Source organism: Haliaeetus albicilla, chromosome 15 (genome assembly GCF_947461875.1).
Source record: "Haliaeetus albicilla chromosome 15, bHalAlb1.1, whole genome shotgun sequence".
Classification (NCBI taxonomy): Eukaryota; Metazoa; Chordata; class Aves; order Accipitriformes; family Accipitridae; genus Haliaeetus; species Haliaeetus albicilla.
The window spans coordinates 5,811,686-5,834,750 of NC_091497.1; the positions used below are offsets into that span (position 1 = coordinate 5,811,686).

The following is a 23,065-nucleotide window of genomic DNA, read 5'->3' on the forward strand; positions in this document are numbered from 1 at the left end:
CAAGTTACTAAAAATACAGTCAGTATAAATCATTTATGTCATCTGGTTCAGCTTCTTCAGTTGTTTCTTAGTAACCTCAGGTAGCTGCTGTGGCATGTAATGTTTGTTTTTCTTTTTTCTTGAATACTTGTTACTTTTTATGTATTTACTATAGGGAAATGAAAATGTCTTCAGATTTGAGTTGAAAAGATGAATATGTTAGTTAATTATGCAGCGGCGGGGGCGGGGGGGAATCTCAGCTCAGTCAATATTAAAGTAGAGTGAAGAAATGTCCAGGAACTGAAGAAATGTGAAGTAAGATAGAGAGAAGGCTGGCAAATAGTCCAGAAAGAAGAAAGCAAGACAGTCCACTGTGCGAGGTTAAGTTGCATCTTCTTAAAACTAGTTACATGGCCAAGCTATTGGTGTTTTAAGTAGATGTTGGCTTTAGAAAGTTCACAGCTGATACATCATTAGAGTAGTGCCAGGAATTGTTGAGGAGGGTCAGAGTTGGACAATTACTGAATAAACTATTTTATGTGAGAACGAACAATTTACTGAAAAAAAAAAAATATTTTCAGATATGCCGTAGTATTTCATGTGAGCTGTCGGAGCTGCAGGTGTGGAGATGTTGGACTGGGAAGTACCACAGCGGGCTCTGGGCTGGGTCCTCAGCTGTCCCAGTGACAGAGCAATAGCCCAAAGTGTTCCACCACCCCGTTTCACAACGTCTGCCCGTCACTTGTCACAGCATCCAGGTGCCACGTGTTCAGTCGGCAGTGAAGATGCGATCGACTCAGTTTTGAGCTGCAGTCCAAATGCCAACACAGCTCCTCCAGCAGTAGTCCCGCTCGCAGGGCTCTGCTCTGCGGTCCCCTTACAATGATCCCACTGGTGGAAGTGGTAGTTCTGGAGCAACAGAGCGACTTGGCATCACTATTTCTACATTTTACAAAGGTCCGCTTTTTTTGCCACCTTTTTGTCTTGTTCGCAGGGAAAGCTCTCCAAGAATATAAACCAGACATGCTCATTGGGGTGAATGAGTTGCCTTTTAATTTGAGCATTTCTAAATGTACTGTTTGGGCCCGATACAAGTAATAGGTGTCCTTACATCTGTCGCTTTGTCCGCATCCTGTTGGAAGGCACCTCCTCCCAGGGTGCCGCGTGGGGACACAGCTCCATAAAGAGATGATGTCCACTGAGAGGGAGGAATCCTGACCTTATCGGTCGCACAGCCAGCCACAGTTCCAGCACCTGCACAAGCCGATGCCGAGGTGAGCCCCAAAGATCACAGCAGCCGTCGCCCAGCTTGGCGCGGCTCCGTGCTGGCTGTGGGAGCAGCCAAGGGCCTGGGAGACAGGTTTGTGACATTTACCTTGAAATGGTCTCCCTTGGTTTTGTAACTCCAGACTTCTTCCATGAGATTTTACGGTTCTCTGAAGTGATGAGGGCCTCATTTTTGGGGAGGGTTACTTGTTTTTTCCTTTGTTACGAAAACACACACATTACCATCTACCACCGCCTGCCCTAAAGGTGTATCTCCACCTCTCCTTGTGCTTTCTTTGTGGAGAGCTCCTGTAGATTCATAGCATACTATCATTTTATTTCAATTACACCCCAAGCAGAAGAGCTGTGGAGAGTGGCAGCGGTCTCCTGGAGGGCTCATTCCCCAAGAAACTGTAGCAGCGGCACTGACGAGCCGCAGGATTTTCTGCAGCAGCGTCCGGACAAAATCGACCACTCTTTAAAACGGTGCTTCCTGGCAAATGATGTTCAGTCAAATGGAAGGCCTCCTGCAGTGTTTCACTGCCCACACTGGGCTGCTGCTACGAAGAGCAACAACTGTGCCTGCTGAGTTGAGTCCCAGAAACTCACAGCTAATGCATCCAGAAATCCTCTTGAGTAACAGCTGATACTTCAGACTCCTTTACCCAAACAGTGTGTTATTTAAGGAGAGTTGCCTATGTAACTCTATTTCAGGCACCAAAGAGAATGTTGTTTTCATGTTTACAGCATTAAATGTTCTAGCTTTTATACGACAAAAGCTTTACACGCTTCTCTTCGTTTATTAAGGGGACAGCTTTACTGACTGTAGATCAGAGACGATGGGAAGATCTGAAAAGCAGACTGAAGATAGCACAACCTCTTCATCTCCCACCTCGTCCGGGTATCAAAGATATTTTGATTTTATTCATGTTGAGCCCTAGTGTTCAGAATTCCCCAGGAGTCTGCGATTCAAATTAAAATTGTAATCGTGAGGCCACTAGGAGGTTGTGCATAAGTTAATGTGGAAACAGGCTCCAACTACTGATCTCTGCATAAGGCTATTAAAATCAACCCCAAAAAGGTTGTGCTTCGATGGTTTTAGGATAAGCCTTAATGAAAAAATGAATTTCTAAGTGAAAAATATTTGCAGTTGGCTGTTAATGATATGAATGGAATGTATTAACCTGACAGCAGTTGAATGATGCACTTGCCCTACAAGTACCAAAGCCTTCATGCAACACTGGTGTTCAGTATTTGAAATTATATGTTCAGAAGCCCTATTTGATACAGAAAACTGTAGCAGAAAATTAGAAATGTATTTTAAAACTGGTAAAGGATTATTTTGCCACTAATGAACATGGAAAATATGTCATGGAAAAATACCACTGTGTGTTTTAACTCTCCTCCTCGAACTCTTTCTTTTTCAGATAACGATGGCTTTAGAGCTAAGATGTATGATATAACTCAGCATCCATTTTTTAAGAGAACTATTGCTGTACTTGTTCTGGCCCAGTCTGTGTTGTTATCAGTTAAGGTAATTGTCTTTCTTTTAAGCATTTCATTATAGTAGGACAGCATGTGTTGCACATTTCCTAACACCAATTAACGATCAGTTGAGCCATTACTGTGATGAATATAGGGGAACATGATTTCTAGATACAGCAATCTCAGTTGGCACAGATCACTGTAGAGTAATTGTAACTTGTGGAGCTGAGTGAATTTCTGCCTTTTTGTAGTCTGGTCCACTATTTTTAATTTCCAGTTAAGCTGTAAATCTGTGAGAGAAGAAAACACCAAGATGCCATTCCTGTCTGAGTATATTTTAAAGTGAAATCTATTCATTTACAAAACCTACAAGAAAAGTTAAGGCAATGAAGAGGCATTTAGTTCTGTTTAACAGCTATTTTTCTGATTTTTTTTGCATTTCAGTGGGATGCTGCAGATCCGGTGACTGTGCCTTTAGCAACAATGTCAGTTGTTTTCACCTTCATTTTTGTCCTTGAGGTAAAGTAATATATTTTATGACTTCTTGAGATTAAGGCTAGTATGTGTATATTTCATTTTGTATTTAGGGATGTTGTCTCATTCTTCACTATGGTTTTTATTTCTGAACAAGTACATTTGGGGCTCTCCATGTCACTTGTCTTTATTCCTACAATACATGTTGTTTAAACTTTTAATTTGTTATAATCATACTTGTCCAGCACCTTGAGCTTTGTGTCCTTTTATATATATAAAACTCTGAGCATTTCAACATGTGTTTTGGTGAACCCAGTGAACTCTTTTTCTTGCAGAACATCTCAGATTAAATTAATTCCATGTTGTATCATGGAAGTTCTGCTTGATCCATTTATATTTTGCCTGGTGCATTAATTCCGACTACTCTGTAGCTGTGACATCATCAAACATCTCTGTTTTGGTTTGGTTTTTTTAAGTATCACATTTCATTTTAATGCCTTTTAATAAACTATGTCAAATTCCAGTATTGTCTATCTTTTGTTGCACAGATCTGGATCCTGTGTGGTAACGGTTCTCTGTCTATGCGAAAATTGTCACCCCAAGCAACTGTGCAAGGTGTAATTAGCCTGTTCTCATAAGATTGGAATCTAAGGACTTAAACACATTTTTAAAAGCATATATTTTTATATGTATAAGGATATCTGTAGTGTAACAAAGCACACATTTATAAGGTTAAAGAAGATGCTTCCTCTGTGGTTAGGTTAGTATATAATTCTTTTATAAGTAAGTTTGTGGTTTAGTATTTTTCTTTTCGGTCCCCTCTGAATAGCTGATACTGACCACTATCTGAAACAGTATAGTAGACTACGTTTCCCACTGCTCTAATCCAATATGACAGTTCTTATGTTCCAGTGATAGGTTTTGCCAGCAGTGATGAATAAACAATGAAGTGAATACCTTGTAGCAGCTGTAGCTAGAGTATGTCTGTGTTGTTGCTTCTTTTTTCCCTACCCAGGAGAAATCAGTGTCTCTTGAGAAACTGAGCAAACACAGAAAAGTTTGATTTGTATCATACACAGACAGGTTTTAATTTACCTAGTAACTATGTCTTTAGAAATACTTTTTTCTCTTACACTGCCGGGGTAACAAATACACTTCTAGAATTTCAAAGGAACTTTGTCAGAGCCAAGAAAAATTTGTTGACTGTCTCAACAGGCAAGCTATCACACTGTGAGTGCACACAATTTATGGAGAGAAGCAGCAGCTTCCTGCCCAGGATCTTCCCTAATACAGCATAATCCAGTTACAGAGTCTGCTATGTAGATGCTCTGCTACCACTAGCAGGCACGGTCCATGAGGAAGGCCAAAGCTTTCTGCATCGCTAAGGGCCCTGTGTCCAGTCTAAGGACTCCTGATTCAGTCTTAAACCTCTACTGCTCACATCATTGTATGTGGTATAGAAGAATAGGAAGAATTCTGAGATCTCACTTGATCACAGAATAAAGTGAGATGTGATTTTTTTATTTGGATGGTATGGTATTCAGTTCAAGATTATAGACACCTGAACTTAGGTGTCTAAATTGTACATGTGAGGTAGGTGTTTAAGCTGTCACTGTGATCAAGGGAGATGTAGGGTGAGATTCAGTTGGCTAAATTAACTGCTTACCAGTTTGGGAACCCTAACTGATCTCCCCTTACCTCCAGTAACCGCTACAGAGGGGCAGGGATGTTTGCAGGTCTTGTGTCATCCCTGCCAGCCCCATGCATCTGTCTCCTGTATTCTAGGGCATCTCAGCTGACTGGATAGAAGGAGGCAAGATACCTTCAGGTACCTCAATTAGAGATTCAGAGACCATATTCTTCATTTTGTAGTCAGGCTTCAGAAAACGTTATACGGGAAAGAACTAACTGGAAAATCAGCCTTTTACCTCAAACTGTTGTCCTTTTATATATGCTTTAGGTTTCAGAAGTGTAAAGAATACTACTAAATGGCAGTGTTGCAAGGTGGGATGAAAAAAATCATGATGAATGCCTGACGTTTATAGCCTTTATATAGTAACACTTGACTTGCTTTGAGGTTTAGTACGAATTGTGTATGAGAAACTCTCTGGTGTTCCCTCTCCATGCATCACCCTACCTCGATGTCTGTTAGCTGTTGTGACTACTTTTTATCAGTATCTATTCTTAAGCTTCCTGTCTGCACTCTTATTACCTGTATCAGAAATGTCAAGCACTTCGGCTGCTGTCTTGTACCAGGTACCTTGTAAAATGTGCTGCCTTTACTGTTCTTAGCTTTCTTCTCTTATATGCTGCTGAGCACAGATGGTGCTGAGTACAGAGTATTCCTTAAAGCAAGAAACACTTGCAATATGGGAAGGCTTTTTAATTAATTTGAACTAGAGGTGCTGCAGAACACAATTATATTCTTGAGTTCAAATGTGCTTCTGTGATTTTAGCCTGCTTGAAGACAGGTAGCTAGATAGGATACTACTACCTCTTTTAGCTACATATCATTGACATAATCATTTTCTAACTTCATGACTTGCTTAACTATATGAAAGCTTAAGCTCACATTCACCTCAGCAATCTATACATTAAGCATTGAGTCTGAGGTGGTCAGCTGCACTCCTTCCTTCGATACTTGATGGGGAGAGAGAGAGAGAGAGAGAGACTTGCAGAATTCTGTTCATCCCCTCGTCTTGGCCACAAGTACCCATTTTCCTCCATCTAAGGAAAGTTTATGTGATCGGGTTAGTCCAGCAGCCTCACTTGTCCACATGGGAACAGTGAGCTGATATGAAACCTGCCCATGGTTGTTTGAAACTATTTCATAAGATAAATTCAATCAAACATTTTAGAGAATGGAAGAGGTTCTTCTAGCAAGAAATAACCATTTATTCAGTACAACTGAGAAATTGTTTTTATCCATAGGTCACAATGAAGATTATTGCCATGTCACCTTCTGGCTTCTGGCAAAGCAGAAGAAATCGGTACGATCTCTTGGTGACATCTCTTGGAGTTATATGGGTGATACTTCACTTTGCCTTATTGGTAAGATTTACAAAACATGGTTCCAGTGATTAAGCTTGATTTTATCTGTTTAGCACCAGCAGTAGGATCACTGCTATACATCTAGATAAACCCTTGGGAGTTTAATGAGGCTGAAATACAGCTGAAACAAATTAAGCTTGATGCTAAGAAGAAGGAATCGTCTTGGGCAATGATGAAGTAAAAAAGTTGTCTTACTGATGTAGAATCTATAAATGTGGTAGAAAACTGATGTCTTCAAGAGGGATGTGAGTGAGGAAGGGAAGGAATCCAAAGAGACCGAGAGCTCTTGCCAACAGCAGTCTCATAAGCATCAAGGAAGAAAGAGGCAATGCACAGAATCCAGGCAGGAGCAGAGGACTGGAAGAAGGCATAGGTTCAAAATTGCTGAACAATACAATCTGTCCCAAACCCAGCAGCGATTATGTAGCTCTGGTTTTAGTTAAGGGATGATGTTTAATCCAAGAAGGCATGGAGGAGAGAGGAGGAAATCAGCTCTCCCTTCATCCCACCCCAGTTTTTAAAATGTGGCTACACTCCTGGTTCCCTTATTTACGAGGGAAGGAGAAGGAATAGTTGATACTTGTCATGAATCACAAATTGTCGAAGTCACAACCCTATCATGGCTGCAGGCTTTGCTCTTGTTTGCCCTGAGCTCTGTTTGGAGGAAAACCTGTCTTGTGTGACTTGTCATTTTGCCCTGACGTTCACAGTTTGCTCCCTGCTGCTGAGTAGCTTGGAAGGTCTGAGGAGTTTCTCTAAGCCAGCAGCTGCCTAGATAAGCAGACTGGGGGTACTGGACATAATTGCAGCCCAGCTAAAGAGGATTGAAGGCTTTTTGGTTCGATATGTGGGGATGTTTGGTTAGTGTTTTTGAAGTGGTGGTTAGGTAGGTAGGTAGTTAGCACTCATCTTGTTGTGATAGTGCTCTCTTATAGAAGTTTCTTCCTCTAGAGTGCAAGTGTTAGTTTCTTACTGCTCCACTGTTATTGAAATATTGGTGCTACTAGTTTATGATTTCTCTTATTTCATATGGCAACAGCCCTGCATTATTAAAAGACCAATCATCATGGTCTTTCCATGAGATCCCTGGGGGGCCAATGTATTAAGTCTTCTGTGTTCCTGTTCCAGAATGCGTACACATACATGATGGGGGCATGCGTAATTGTCTTCAGGTTTTTCTCAATTTGTGGGAAGCACGTAAGTATAAATTAAGAAATACAACCATTGCAGTGCTCATGTATAGATTAAAGGACTAGTTGCTACTCATCTCTAGTGCACATTCTGTAAGGCTCCATTTTGTATGCCAAAAAAAAAGGATACTTCAAGCAGCAGTCTCCAAATTTACATCCTGTCTTTAAAATGTCAGGATTTTATGTCTATTCTATAATAGCACTATATTATGGTTACTGGAAAAGCTGCATTTTTTGCAAAATAAAGTGAAACTGCAATACCACACAGTTTTTTAAGAATGCTCTCTAAAACTCCGAACATACATTGTGCTACTTTCAGTCCTTGCCATTTCAGTGTGGTCTGATGTGCATGCTGTTTATATATTTTCTCTGCAAGACTAGGGGAGTGGTGGTTAATGCACTCATCTTGTTGTGATAGTGCTCTGTTATAGAAGTTTCTTCCTCCAGAGTGCAAGTCTGTGTCTTGTGTCTCTACAATGTATGTCTTATCACAGTAAAGCATTTATGTTCAATTTAAAAAAAATACTGGGCCAAGATATTCTTCTGGAAACACTGGCATGGCGACCAAGCAAGTCACTTCTAAAGTTTACATTTCTTTTTTGTTTGGATTTGCTCTGGTGTAATTGAGAGTAGGCTGGCAGAATAAGCATAGACAGAGAACAAACACATTTGTTTAACAAGTGGTGACACTCTGCATTCTCTTGCTGTAGAACTTCTTAGACTATACAAACATTTTCTGTGAAGTCTGACATATTAAAGTAAATGTGGTGAAAAGACTGCTGTACTAAGTTGCTGGGGTTAAGAGCAGTAAGTCAGAGGCTTTGTTCAGTAAAGATAAAAAGTTTTCTTTCAATCAAACTACACAGAGCCTGTAGACCCTTGGAACTGAAATGAAAAATCCTTGCTTCTCCTATGCAGCCAGACCAAGTGATTGTCTTCAAAGCTTTCTGATTGATTCTAAAGTTTTTTCAAGGTTTTAACCTTGTCATTTGTGCTTTCATGTTAGGAGCTGTATCAGTTTCACTAATTTATCTGTTGTGATGCAATGTGATCACTAAAAGTCAGCATGAGTTATCAGTTTGGCACGAATCTAAAGAAAACTGCTACCTTCAGTCCCATTAAAAAGAATTTTCCATAGCATCCAAAGTGCGTAAGGTTGTTAGGACAATCTAGGGCAATAACTTTATCAAGAGTAAAATGTACAATATGGGATGCATGGGAAAGTAACATCTATTATCTAGGCCTATGGCCTATGTAATTTCCAAAATTATTCTCTCTTCTTAAGCTCTTTGGCCAACTTGCATGAGAAATTACTAGTTTAATCAAGCTGTGCTCATCTTAAGGAAATCCCCTTCTCTATACATCAACCCATTCCTTTAGGTAGGCTGCAGTATCTGTGGTTTCCACCTAACAGTTAACATCACTTTCAGGTAAGCCCAAAGTAGTTTACTGCACCACTGTTCATGCAATACTAATTTTGATACTTCTGGAGTATACTGATCCTAGAATATTATAGTTAAACTTATGCTGTATTATTGCTGTATTATCCTCCACTGTATTATCCTATATATACTCTTTGAGGAGCAACATCTTGACCTTGTAAATTAGGTGGATATACTGATCTCTTTAACAAGTAAAAAGCACACTAAATTTCAGAGGAAGACACAAAATGTTCAGTTCCAATCAGATTCATAATGTACCATTTCACTGGGCTCATCCATTAGTCTATATGTGTAAAAAAATCCATTGTCAAAATGGCGAGTGCAATAACTCTCTTTTCCCTTTTATCTCTGCTTTCCTGAATTCTGTCATGGATTGCTTTTTCTCTGTCCTTCCAGGTGACACTAAAAATGCTGCTCCTGACTGTGGTTGTCAGCATGTACAAGAGTTTCTTCATCATAGTGGGAATGTTCTTACTGCTTCTTTGTTATGCTTTTGCTGGAGTGGTTTTATTTGGTACAGTGAAATACGGAGAGAACATTAACAGGTACGGTATGTACTACCTCATGGAGATGTTCTTTAAACAGCCTGAAAAAATCACATTCTGCTGGAGAGAAGTTTACCCGTGGCAAAAATCAGACAAGTCTCCAGGTCTAGCTGAAGAGCTCTAAACAGAATTTCTGATAGGAGACACTGAGCCATCTTCCCAGTCCTTGTGCATTGGACCAAATGGCACCCAATCCAGCCCAGAGCAGACTGAGAGCTGTTCTTCATTATCCCAGCTAGAATATGCTTCAAAGCAGCACTGAGCTAGCCACAAGCTGCTGAAACACAGCGTACCTACGACACCTTATCAGCATCACCCAGGAACAGGATCCATATACCAGGCCGATACAGAGAGGGGACAGTTCTGTGAACTGGCTGTTAACTGGAGACTTCCCAATCAATAGCATCATCAGGCTTCAGGAAGAGAATGGAGACAGGGGATAGGATCTGGCTTTGAGTCTGCTTTAGCTCTTTGATAAAATGAGCCAAAATACTCAGACCTGTGTCTGAGCCAAAGTTCAGTTACTGTATCTTAAGTCATGGAATAAATAATTCAATGAGCTCCTTCAAATAATACTCTAACTATTTTTAGTTTAAAATAGTAGAACGGTAGAAAGTGGAATTTATTTGCATTTTTTCTTGTCAACTTTTTAATTCTGGGACGTGAAATGACCTCTCTCTCTCTTATTCTTTAAAACAGACATGCAAATTTTTCATCAGCTGGCAAGGCTATTACTGTACTCTTCAGAATAGTTACTGGAGAAGACTGGAACAAAATTATGCATGACTGCATGGTAAATACGATACTGCCAGAGATAAAGTAGGCAAGAAACAGGAGACACCATTGCATCTCAAAGTGTTTCCAGTATCTTAGCTTTGTACAAGGAATGTTGTGATTACCTTTATCTCTTCAAGGGATATAATGTTCGCGAAACCTCAGAACATGACACACACATTGCAGTTCCAATCACACACTCACAGTGTAATATTTCATGGGGCTAAGCTGTTTAAAAGACAAAAATAAAAAGGTGTTTTCAAAATCAGAAGTGCAGTAACTCATTTTTCCACTGTTATCTCTGTTTTGACTGGGGCAAACTGACTTTTCAGGTTAACTTTGTCTTTAATGCATGCACTTTGGCTCATTCTGTGTGAATTCCATCTTAAGGACCTCAAAATTTGTTCTTAAAACACTTTATTTGCCCAAGTAAATTTCCCTCTGTTGATTCCATTGTGATGAAAATCATATTCCCTTCCTTTTTAAAGGAATGGGCAGGGAAGCTTTTTGAAAACTGCCACGTTTCAGAGCACCAAGTTGTTTCTTTATAGTGGCATAATGCACAATGTGCCTTGTGTATGGTAGTGAGATCCACGCCTACGCCTTTTTTGTCGTACCTCTCTCTGGTTTTTGATTTCTAACTACTAAAGGAACAACAAAAACCTGCCCACAATAATAATATTATTCCCTAATTGGGAAGCTTTAAAGAAATGATAGTCATAAGTATTGTATTGATTGCAGAGAAATTAAGAATCTCTTCTTATCATTGATTGACTTTGTTTTCTTTTGTTTTGAAGGTTCAGCCTCCATTTTGTACGCCAGATAACAGCACTTACTGGAAAACAGACTGTGGAAATTATGCTGGTGCTCTTATGTACTTCTGTTCATTTTATGTCATCATTGCATACATCATGCTAAATTTGCTTGTTGGTAAGTGAAAATGTTCGTTAATAACAAAAAGCTCTATCTTGGCATGTAGTATGTTAGAAGTGAGTCTGTTGTGCTATTCAGGTATGAGGTTACCTTGTACCTTCACTGTTACCGTATATGCATATGATGATTTTGACTCTTCTCTGGCATGGTGTATGCTAAAACTCAGGAATCTGGGGAATGAAAGTTTTTTGAACAAAGAGATATGCTGTATTTGTAGAGTTACCCTAAGAAATACTATTTTCTGAGCTTTTCCTTCCTCCAGTTAACATTTTTCCAACATCATTGGAATTCACCTAACTGATCTTAGATATTAGATTAGGCATCTCACCAGCATATAAGATACAGCTTTTAAAAAGTGAGCAAGTGAATATTGATGTAGCATGACAGTATATTATCCATTCAAAATCATCTGAACATACAGCTAAAGGCACTTATTAACATCAAGTTTGCACAACAGAATTCATATTCTCTTGAAATCATAGTTGCTTATGGATGTTAACCAGTTAGAATGTAACTACAGGCTTTCTTTATAGCGTTTTTTGGTTTTGTGATTTTCAGCTATCATTGTGGAGAATTTCTCATTGTTTTACTCAACTGAAGAAGACCAACTTCTAAGTTACAATGATCTTAGGCATTTTCAAATTATATGGAACATGGTTGATGACAAAAGAGAGGTAAGAAACTTGATAACAAGCACAGAAATCCAGTAAATTTACGTTTTTCCCTTGAAAAAGCATAGGGGGAAAACAAAGTGTGCTGACAAAACTCACTGAGCAGTTACTGTTCACGTTCTAAAAGTTCAGTGAGTATGATCTAACATTGTTCATGGCCCTTCAAATACTAACCCATATTCTTTACTACTGTGAAGTATTTATAATAGTAGATTTAAAAACAAATTTAGATATTCCTAGAATCAATACAATAGCATCTTTCCTCCCATCTCCCTGAGAGCTGTTCCCTTGGAAGTCTACAGGCTCACATCCATTTGTGTGTCTGATCTTCAGAAGGGCTTTGCTGAGATTTCAGCACTGTCTTCTGTAATATCCTCATAGAGAAGCTGATGAAGTATGGGCTGGATGAGAAGATGATGAAGTGGACTGAGAACTGGCTGAATGGCCAGGCCCAGAGGGTGATGGTCAGCAGCACAGATTCCAGTTGGAGGCCAGTAACTAGTCCTGTACTCCAGGGGTCAATATTGGGTCCAATCCTGTTCAACATCTTCTTTAATGACCTGGGTGATGGGGCAGAGTGCACCCTCAGCAAGTTTGCTGATGACACCAAACTGGGAGGAGTGGCTGATATGCCAGAGGGTCATGCTGCCATCCAGAGGGACCTCGACAGGCTGGAGGAATGGGCAGACAGGAACCTCATTAAGTTCAACAAGGAGAACTGCAAAATTCTGCACCTGGAGAGGAACAACCCCAGGCGCCAGTACATGCTGGGGGCCACTCAGCTGGAAAGCAGCTTGGCAGCAAAGAACCTGGGAGTCCTGGTGGACACCAAGTTGAACATGAGCCAGCAGTGCCCTTGCGGCAAAAAGGGCTAATGGTATCCTGGGCTGCATTAGGCAAGTATGGCCAGCAGGCCAAGGGGGAGGATCCTTCCCCTCTACTCAGCACTGGTGAGGCCACACCTGGAGTCCTGGGTCCAGTTCTGGGCTCCTCTGTGCAACAGAGACATAGACATACTGGAGAGAGTCCAGCAAAGGTGATGATGAAGTGAGGTGAGTAAGACGATGAAGGGACTGGAGCATGTCTTCAACAAGGAAAGGCTGAGACAGCTGAGACTGTTCAGCCTGGAGAAGAGAAGGCTCAGGGGGAATCTCATCAGTATACATAAATACCTGAAGGGAAGGTGCAAAGAAGACAGAGCCAGGTTCTGCTCAGTGGTGCCCAGTGACAGGACCAGAGGTAATGGGCACAAGCTGAAACACCGGAGGTTCCCTCTGAACATCAGGAAAGACTTTTTCACAGTGAGGGTGACTGAGCACCAGCACAGGTTACCCAGGGAGTTTGTGGAGTCTCTATCCTTAGAGATACTCAAAAGCCATCTGGACATGGTCCTGGGAAACCGGTTTTGGGAGACCCTGCTTAAGCAGAGGAGGTTGGACAAGGTGACATACAGAGGTCCCTTCCAACCTCAACCATTCTGTGATTCTGGGATGAGAAGAACATCTGGGAGACTGAGCTGTTCAGATGCTCAGAAGTTAAATCATCATCCGAATGATTTATGACATCATTAAGATTTGAATATGAACAATGAGTTGGTTGCTTGTAGTTGGCACATGCCTGTGCTGGAGATGGAAGCCACAGTCTGTACTGATGGAGGTGGAGAGTTCTGAATCCAGCATGCCCAGCACTGACAGGATCTCTCTCTGATGTGGAACAACACATGACAGCAAAAATAGTTCCAGTCAGGCTCATTTAGCAAAACAAAATATGTAAAGAGTATGGATACCACAGTTTCAGAGGGAAATACAGTCCTAATTTTTTAACAGCGATCAAAATTATTGTCACAAAAAGCGGAACATGTGCTAGGTTGACTCTCAGAACAGAAGACCTTTGAAAAGCCAGTAAACTCCCAACTTTCTCCTGTCCAAAGATGCACAGAGAAGGGGACAGGTTTACAGCCAGGTATAAGCCTGGCTGCGAATGTTTAAATTGTAGTTTAATTTCAGTTTTTCAAAGGCAGCTCTTTGGACATATGATTCTCATCACAGATTAATGCAAATGGGGAAACTAAATCCCCAAGCAATTTTGAAAATTTCTGGCAAAATTAACAGCACAGATTCTCATTGTATATCAGTCAAATAACAGCAAAGACTTCCATCAGTGTGCTGAAGAGCTGGCTGCGTGTGTATATTCTTCAGTAATGTATTCACAGTGACTTAAATAGGCCAGGATTTGACACAGAGTCTCTGGAGAAATAGTGTTTCTCTCACTGATCGAGTTGAATGTCTGAGTTGGTTGTTAGGTCACAGTAACAATTTACCATCTATTATGCAATTTTACCCAGGGAGTAATCCCTACCTTCCGAGTGAAATTTCTGCTGAGGCTTCTGCGGGGCAGGCTGGAGGTAGACCTCGACAAGGACAAGCTGCTGTTCAAGCACATGTGCTATGAAATGGAACGGCTCCATAATGGTGGTGATGTCACTTTCCATGACGTGCTCAGGTACTCTGAGATTTTCTCTGAATTTGTAGAACAGGTATAGTGGCCTGTGTTTCTCTCCAGGCTAACAGGTATTCATTAGGCTTGGGAAAAGGCAAGACCAGTAGCTACAGAGGCACTGCTATTTTAAATGTAATACAAAAATTAGATTTCTCTTTTTTTCCTGCAAAAAATATTAGTGATGCAAAACACAGGTCCTAGGGAATCAGCTCTAAGTAATTTTAATGTTTTCACCGGAGACAGTTTGTCATAAACAGCAGTCACGTGTCGTTCTTGTATCCCAAGTAACGAAAGGTTGCCCCCACATGTGTAGCAACAAGACAGTGAATCTGACTAGAAATAAAATAGAAATGGGAATATTATCCAAGCGTAAACACTTAGGGAAAAAAAAAAACAAACCACCACAAATGCCCTAGTTGCTTATGGTTCAGCAGCTCACCTGTATTGGATAGCTAGATGTAGGTGATAAGGTCTTCGTTTGTTTTGAGCACCACAAGTCTCTTCTGGAATCATCTTAGCATTTTTTAACTTCAAATATGAATTTGCTGCATACACCTGAATTATGTATTTTTGCATTAAGGTCTTCAGTATGAGCTTTGACGTTCTAAATTAAAATGTAACATCACCAGCATTTAAAAAAAATTAATCTATGTTTCTTCCAGCATGCTTTCATATAGGTCTGTTGATATCAGAAAAAGTCTTCAACTGGAAGAGCTGCTTGCTAGGGAGCAACTGGAATATACCATAGAAGAGGAGGTGGCCAAGCAGACCATACGCATGTGGCTGAAGAAGTGCTTAAAGCGAATCAGAGCAGTAAGTCAAGCTAAACCAGGATCTAAATGGTTGCAGAAATTGTACTGCTCAACAGTGTTGGAATTTGCTGTCACTATGCTTCATTTACTCTGGAGTCACAATAATGTTTATGTGAAGAAGTATGTAGCAGTTGCTAACTGAACAAAAAAAGTATGTTACAGCTCAATTGAAAGCGCTACAAAAATAAGCATCTTTTGAAGGCAAAAACTGTCTTCCTGCCAAAAATTTATCTGTCTTTTCAATACAGCTGGAAGATGCATGTGCAGAGACCAAAGTCAAAGGAATAAAGAAAAAACAATGTAATTTGATGAAACCTCATAGGCCTAATCCTTCCTCATAGAATGTAATTGTATAATTTCCTTGCCTCTGCTGGCAGAAGATACCATGATCAGTCACCAGCAGATGACTCTTCAGATGGAACCCTTATCAAGATACATCATTTGAGTGAGCCATCACAGTAACTGTGTGTGCAAATGAGCAGTGTGTAAGTGCAAATCAGGTATATGAACCGTGGCACACAGTAGCTGTGTCTATGCCAGTAAATTAAGCAGGGCCAAGGCTTCGGCTCAGGACTGGGACGAGGTCACCCATCCTCGTTAGCATGTTCCTCGGCACAGTTTTGGCCCGTGCGTACTCGTACCCTCCCAGACCAGTGCCGCGGGGTCTCCCAGACCACTGCCATAGGAGCATCGCTGCCCTCGAGGCATGGGTCAGGGTGGAGACTGCTCCCAGTAGGCAGTGGTTGAAGCTGTCTAGATCAGCCAGATCATGCAAGTCCTTGCCTGTCACTTGGCTTCAGCACTGCAGGAAATCCCGGTCTGTTTAATGTACTAGTATAGAGCTAGCCAGTGGTTCTGTATTCTGTTTACGCAGTGCTTCTGATCATCAGAAACATTTTTGCCTTTGCTCAGGATAGCTACAATATATGCTGGTCAAAGTTTGTCTTGGATGAAATTTATATTAAAAAAAAATTCAGGAAATTTGAATTAGGTTTTGCAGTTATTCTCCTCTTTTCTTCCAAAACCAACTCTTCCTTTATATAAAAAGTCACACCCTGGTTGCCTTGATGACTGATTTTTCAGTTACTGTAAGGCTGAGTCCAGGTTTTGGCACATATATTTTTTATTTTTATAAAAGCTTACTTCTTGTGACTGGAGGTTTTCCATAGAGATCTGTGATCATGGAATCATTTTCTGTTCGTAAACTTATAAAAAAACATAACTGGACAATTTGAATGTAACGTACATTCCAGCTGAAACGTCAGTGTTCAAGGCATATTCAGATAGATAGTTTCATTTTGATCTTATCTCTGTAATAATAATGGCAGTAAATTTAATCTCAGCTCTCAATTCGGGGTTTGTTCAACTGTTGTTCATTTCATTATGATATTGAATTACACTATGTTAAAGTAAATATGCTATTCATTTCTCTCTAATAATGTGGTTCAGATCATTTCACATTATATGAACCTTTTATAAACTGAATGTAATTATGGAAGTTAATATATATTTTCAAATTCTCTTGTTAGTCTCTAAGTCTCTCTAGAGGGAGCCGGTGAAAACTACCCAGGAAAGTGAAACCCTTCCTAAGGGCTGTTTATTTTCATTTAAAAGCAAATTAGATTGTAAGATCATAATGGTAGTGGTTTTGTTTTTCTATTTGTACTGTAAATCTATACTCAGTCCCAAGGTTTCCACTACTGTTTTATTCAGTCTTACTGACAGCCTGTTCCAAAGTCCATGAAAGAAATCAGAATTTTTTCTTTGCAAGAACTTCTAACTTAAAAATTCAAAACAATATGTTTTTAAACTCTAGGCTTAAACCAACAATTGAACAACTTCCCTTCCACTTAATATAGTTTATAAGTTTCATCCTTTGGTCCCTACATAAAGGTTAGACATATGCTGGAAGTCACTTTATTTAAATAGTGACCATCTAATACATGTAGCTTTATCGATGCACCTGGTATCCACATCTGGTGCTCACTGTTCGGTTAAATATTTAGAAGGCTTTAAAAAAAATCAAGCACTGTGACACACCAATGAGAACATTTTGTTGTCACATATTATACCTTGACAGAAACAACAGCAGTCGTGCAGCATTATCCATAGTCTACGAGAGAGTCAACAGCAGGAGTTGAGCCGATTTCTGAATCCTCCCAGCATTGAGACAACACAGCCGAGTGAAGATATGAATGCTGTTAATCAGGATAACAGTGCACAGCCAGAGGTATGTTAACCAGAAGACTATCAGCTACTCAGAACAAATCCAGAAAACTTCCATGTTTCTTATTTGTTCTTTTTTAAATATCACTTTAACTGGGAAAGTTGTAAGCATTATCTTGTTTTGCTTCAATCTTTGCCTTCAGATGTAAAGGCAAGATGGTCTAAGGCAGTAATTCTCCAGCTTAGTTAGCTGTCTTGCTAGCACCATAAAGGGCAAACTCAGCCGTACGACTCTGGCAGCACCAACTTTGAGCTCTAGCATGAGCTGTGTACACGCTCAGGGATGTGAAGCTTTCCTGTTCAAGCATTCTGAAGTAGTGTTTACGCTGAGAGTGGTAACATTGGGCATGCCGGGTCCTCTGGGCAGGGGTCCTGGGCTCTTCCAGGGCAGAAAATGAAGAAGGTACAACATAAGGACTCCACTGTCGAAGGCTGAGAACAATTTTGTACCCTTCAGTGGGGAATATAATGTAATTGAGCCCAAACGGTCTTTTTATTTTTTCCTATTAGTAGTAGCTTTCTGGGGCAGTGAAGAATAGAAACCATATCACCTTAACAAATGTCAATATGTTTTGTTTGTATTCATCTATAAGGCTTGTAAACAGAATAGAAAGATAACCCTTCTTAGGATTATCCCCATGCAATGGGGAACTATGACTGAGATTCTTTTTTCTCTGTTCAGACCAGTAGCCAGCAGCAGCTCCTTAGCCCAACACTTTCTGACAGAGGTGGCTATCGACAAGACTCTGCAGATGCTGGGAAACCTCAGCGGAAATTTGGACAATGGCGTTTGCCATCAGGTAAGTGAAAAATGTTTATTGCTAGAGTCCCCACATGCCAAATCACTGCTGTACAAGAACAAGGCCATGAGAGGCTTCATGATGCACAGTTCTACCTCCTGCCTGCTGCTGGCACCAACATCAGGGTTTTTCTACCCTCACACATGATGAAATACAGCAATCTCTCCCCTTCCTCCCAGTTCTGAAAGGTTGGAAAATGGGCCCAAGCATTGCCATGTGCAGGTGGTTGGGTTTTTTTTACTTTTTCATACATTTAGTCAGGATCTTTGGATTGGGGGCAATACCATCCCATATGTTTGGATAGCATCTTGTGCATTTAGAGTTCTCTTTTATCATATAAAGCATAGTGAAAATGAATCAAGTTTTCCCTAACAGTAGTAACTTCTGAGTGCCTTGTCTTGTCTAGGCATACCAGGCGTATGGTTTATACCTTATACCGTAAGTATACATTTTTATATCTTCACTTCAGCCAGGAATTGGCCAGGTGTACAATCAGTTTCCTGTTTATTTTCTCAGAAACGGGAAACGTCCTCAAGTTATTCTAGTAACTACAGTCTGCTAGAAAAGAAAGGCTAGACTATGCCTTATAGGAGGATGCTTATAGGAGGGTGGGAGAGGTGCATAGGTACAGCCTGAGGCCTTATTAAGTCTTTATCTCAAGAGCACTCTCCACCACCTGAAATAGTCTCTCTTAAAGTACATCTTGACCTCTGCTGCCTGCCACACTCGTGACCAGCAGGTTAGGTGTGTGCACATCAACCTTTCAGCTGTCATCAGTCAGTCCTATTCTGAGTCAGAGCGCTGCCTTCAAAGGTTGCCGCTGTTGAGACCCTAATCATAGCTAGGTGGAAGTAGAAGAGATGGTCATGCTATGAGTACCATTAACCCTACTTTTGTGAGCAGAGTACTTGTCCGAGAAACAGGACAGCTTAATAGAGAGCTTTCAATCCATGTTTTCCACTTAAATATCACTGAGCAGCAAAGATGAACATTTTGTTGGAACAGAGAGAGAGTAAAAGAGGGAGAGTGCTAAGGAGGAATCCTACTACTGTAGCCAACTGGACAGGTTTTTCAAGTGAGAATGAGGAGTTCAGGATTTCCTTTCTTAGCACTGATCTGGGCCATGTCAGTCTTGAATGCTTCTCAGTGGATGGTCTCAGAAAAGAAGGGTCACCTCCATGCACAGTACAGCCTGGCGGTTGGTACGTAGTCTACCTCCAGTCCAAGAAAGAAATGTATTTAACATCATGAATAGCATCATTAAGATCAGCTGTGGGTTTTATATACTTACACATGTGGTTTAGTGCTTTCCTAAAGCCCTACCAGCACCTTGTACTGGCATCCAACCTTAGGCCATAGTTAAATATCGCTTTCTAGCTGCAGCTGCCACCCCTAAATGCACTTTCCCCTCTCTTTTTCTGGCACTCACCACTTTTACCATTTTGCCAGCAGGTCAGCTCATGTAAGTACCGCCTAAACTATTTAGGTTGCAATTAGCCAGGTAAGAAGAGATCTGTTTTATCAGCTATCCCCAGCAGAAGGAAATGAGGCACTGCTCAGTTAAACTGCTCTACCAGCAGATTAGTGGGAGCAGTGTGAACAGCTGGAGCTGAAAAAAACACAAACATTAGAACAGAGCCCTAGTCTTTCTGCACTAAATCAGTTTAAAGCTGCCCCGGTCCAGGTAGTTCTGTATATCTGAATTCTAAGCCAAAATGTTCAAGAAGCAGATCTACTCTAACAAACACAGAACTTTCTGTTTAATTTCATAGCCCCCAAACCAATAAGCCATTCAGTGTCTTCAGTCAATCTCCGCTTTGGTGGACGTTCAACTATGAAATCTGTTGTATGCAAAATGAATCCCATGTCTGATGCTGCTTCTTGTGGATCAGAAGTCAAGAAATGGTGGACAAGACAATTAACTGTGGAGAGTGATGAGAGTGGAGAGGACCTTCTTGATATCTGAGAAAAAATTAAGTCATACTAGAACAACAACCACTTCAAGTACAACCTGATTTTCTATGTCTAGAATTGAAGACTCTGTGTGATGTACAATTTCTTTATAATCAATGTCATAATTTTTTTTCAAATGCTTATCCTTCTGCCATATGAAGCATAGCGCACACTTACATGTTAGAATTCACCTCTATGGCTACTAACTGTACTTTAAGAAACCTGTATACAATAGCAGTGCTAACAAAGCCAGAGAGACTATATTGCCTTTAGCAGACAGAGCGTTGAAAGATTTCATATGTTCTGTAGCTACATAATGAAAATGTATTTTGATATGCACACCTCTGTGTTTTTCTTCAATCTGTACCGTACTTCACAGTGGCAACACTTTACAATACAGGGGTAATGTATTTCTTCTTTTTGTGTTTTCCCTCATTTCTTATTTAGTAACATTTCCTCAGAAGGATTTTATTATTCACAAATGACCTGAAGAGGTCAGCACTGACTTCATGTTCAAGGGAAGTATTTTTACGAAGTACAGATTCTGAATTACAATTCTAAGCTTTTTCTGGACCTTTTTTTAAAATATGCAAGATACAGGATAACTCATTTTAAAATCAGAAGGTGAAGGATTGGCTTTTAAAATGTAAATATCTTTGGGTTTTGGTTAATTATGCAAAGAGCTTGATTTTCATAGAGAAAACAGGGGAAAAAAAGAAAAAAAAAAGACATGAAAACTGTGCATTTAAGCATCCAGCAAAAGACCGCCATGTGAAAAACATGGTTTATGCTTCATTTTCAGAATATACTAGTTACATATATGTATGGTGTCATTATTCTCCTGTTAACTGGGTCCCATTTCCTTGTGTAGTCGTAGGATAACTTTCTTCTTGTCTGTGTGATAAAAATTAGCATGTTGGGGGTTCTAATTACAGAGTAGTATTGTATGGCTTTTAAAATACAGTTCAGTTTTGCCTGTATAGGTAGAAGTGAATTTTACTTACCCATGTTACTACTCATGCTACAGCCCTGCAAAGCTGGGGCATGACACTGTACTGTGGTTAAGTACCTTCGTCCCTTTTATCCCAATGCATCATATTTTGACGAGTTAGCCTTCTTTTATTTTATGAAGCACCAATAGTGCTACATTATCGCTGGTAAAAAAGCAGCTATCCCTTTCATAAAAGTTTTTCCAGAGAAAGGCCAATGCTATACAGATACGAAGGTGGAGAAGAAAAGCCACAAAACGCAGCAGTGTTTGTTAGGTTCAGAATTGAAGGCTGTCTAAAAATGTGGGGTAAAAATGTACCTTTCCCTCAGGGAAGAACTCAGAGGTTGCAGATTTTGTAGCTTGGCCCCCGGCTGGGTTTTTTAGCATAGCTGGGACCTTTCTGTTACCATTGTTTCCTATGGAAATGATAGGTTGCTCTAACATGGCCTGATGTGAGATCTTGTAAGAGGCTCACAGTTAATGTATATCACCACTTTAAAAATATATCCTTTAAAAAGCAGACAAAAGCCAGTACTTTGCGATGTTTCTGTCCAAAATATTGATGTAGAGTGATCAGAATACAGGATTGTTTTCACAGATGCCTTCACCATAAATGCAACATTAGGTTTGGCCATAAAATACAATTTTCTTGGCATTTATCAATGTTTTGTTCCCTCTGTATGGTTGAACATGGTTTAGGTTTTTTTCAAAAATAGTCATATTGAAGACATCTGTATGTTGTGGTTTCTTTATGTGTTTGGGGGTATATTTAAGTTTAAATCTAGTCAACTGTAACTCTATGGTAACAGAACGTGTACATTCTCTTGTTTACTAGATTATGAACCATCAACAAAACTTCATATGCAAATCCAATATTTTGTGTTCTGTTTTGTGCTTGTTTAAGTTGAGCTTTTGTATATATGACAAAAAGATAAATATTGGATTTATAAAAAATAGTATCTTTGAAAGTTCAATAATATATTGAACTGCAGATCTTTCTGAATCATTCTTGCTGCAAATCTTCTTTTTAAAAAATCTGGCAAACATTTTTTCCTTGCCTTACAGTACTCTGTCAATAAAAGTGAGTTGCTTTAAGCAATATTCCTCCCTCTGGTTTTCATTCTAACTGCATTTGCTATATCTGGCTCATCTGTGGTAATGCTGCATAGTGGCTAGGTGTGTGGTTTGCACAGGATTATTTAAAGAGATGCTTTCAAACCCTTCTAACTGGAGGGCCTTTGGTTTTTCAGTGAGAAGTCCAGCAACCAACCTCATCAGTACTGCCACGAGGGGTCTCATTCAGAAAAATGGGACTAAATACGATTGCTCCTTATTTATTTATATTTAACCTGCTTGCTTTGTTTGCTTTAGAGCCTGGATGTGAATATGCGTGCCTGAGTGTCTGTGTGTGCATGTGTGGCAGGGGGAGATTTGTGGTGGAAACATTGTAATGGTTTTATAGACTGCCTTTGAATATCTTCAAAAACACTGGGGATCCCTGGACCATCTTATTTAACTGGCAAGCTGGCTCTGAGAAAGCAATGCTCACCTGTTTATTCCCCCATTTTACTTTTGCAGATATAGCAAGTGAAATAGAGTTACAAAGATATGAAAATAATATATACTAGAGCCCCCAGGCAACTAGGTTAAGGTGAAAACCTCCTTAGTATGGCACCCTCGACATAACTAAAGAAGTTGATAACCTCCTACTCTGCAGCAAAGCAGCCAATGCACATTTGCACATGAAGGTGAAGAAGCAGAGTGGAGACTTGAAGAATGACTGAAGTTCAAACAGCCTGCACAAACAATGGAGAAACACAAAGAGGAAATAGTCCATCAGGAAATCAGAGTCAGTCCAGACAGCCTGAGAGAAAAGTTCAAACAAGAACAGGCCCTAGACAAAGGTAAACAAAAAATTGCCAGGGGAGTATTACTACCTACAGTGCTCTTGGCTCCTGGAATTAAATCCACAGT

At 40.1% G+C, this 23,065-nt stretch overlaps 1 protein-coding gene across 4 annotated transcripts in view; it reads left to right on the forward strand.

Moving 5' to 3' along the window:
* The window catches only part of NALCN (sodium leak channel, non-selective), a 245,446-nt gene extending 223,256 nt beyond the window's left edge, over positions 1 to 22,190 (forward strand). For all 4 annotated transcript variants that reach the window (XM_069802379.1, XM_069802380.1, XM_069802381.1 and 1 more), the window contains 14 exons: positions 2,053 to 2,146; positions 2,673 to 2,779; positions 3,175 to 3,249; positions 6,136 to 6,255; positions 7,384 to 7,452; positions 9,284 to 9,432; positions 10,132 to 10,225; positions 11,004 to 11,136; positions 11,698 to 11,813; positions 14,155 to 14,312; positions 14,972 to 15,122; positions 17,202 to 17,351; positions 18,030 to 18,147; positions 19,920 to 22,190. In XM_069802379.1, coding sequence (XP_069658480.1) covers positions 2,053 to 2,146; positions 2,673 to 2,779; positions 3,175 to 3,249; positions 6,136 to 6,255; positions 7,384 to 7,452; positions 9,284 to 9,432; positions 10,132 to 10,225; positions 11,004 to 11,136; positions 11,698 to 11,813; positions 14,155 to 14,312; positions 14,972 to 15,122; positions 17,202 to 17,351; positions 18,030 to 18,147; positions 19,920 to 20,113 — 1,728 coding nt within the window. In that variant the 3' untranslated portion in view covers positions 20,114 to 22,190. The remainder of the gene's footprint in view (positions 1 to 2,052; positions 2,147 to 2,672; positions 2,780 to 3,174; positions 3,250 to 6,135; positions 6,256 to 7,383; positions 7,453 to 9,283; positions 9,433 to 10,131; positions 10,226 to 11,003; positions 11,137 to 11,697; positions 11,814 to 14,154; positions 14,313 to 14,971; positions 15,123 to 17,201; positions 17,352 to 18,029; positions 18,148 to 19,919) is intronic.
* The last annotated feature ends 875 nt before the right edge of the window (positions 22,191 to 23,065 follow it).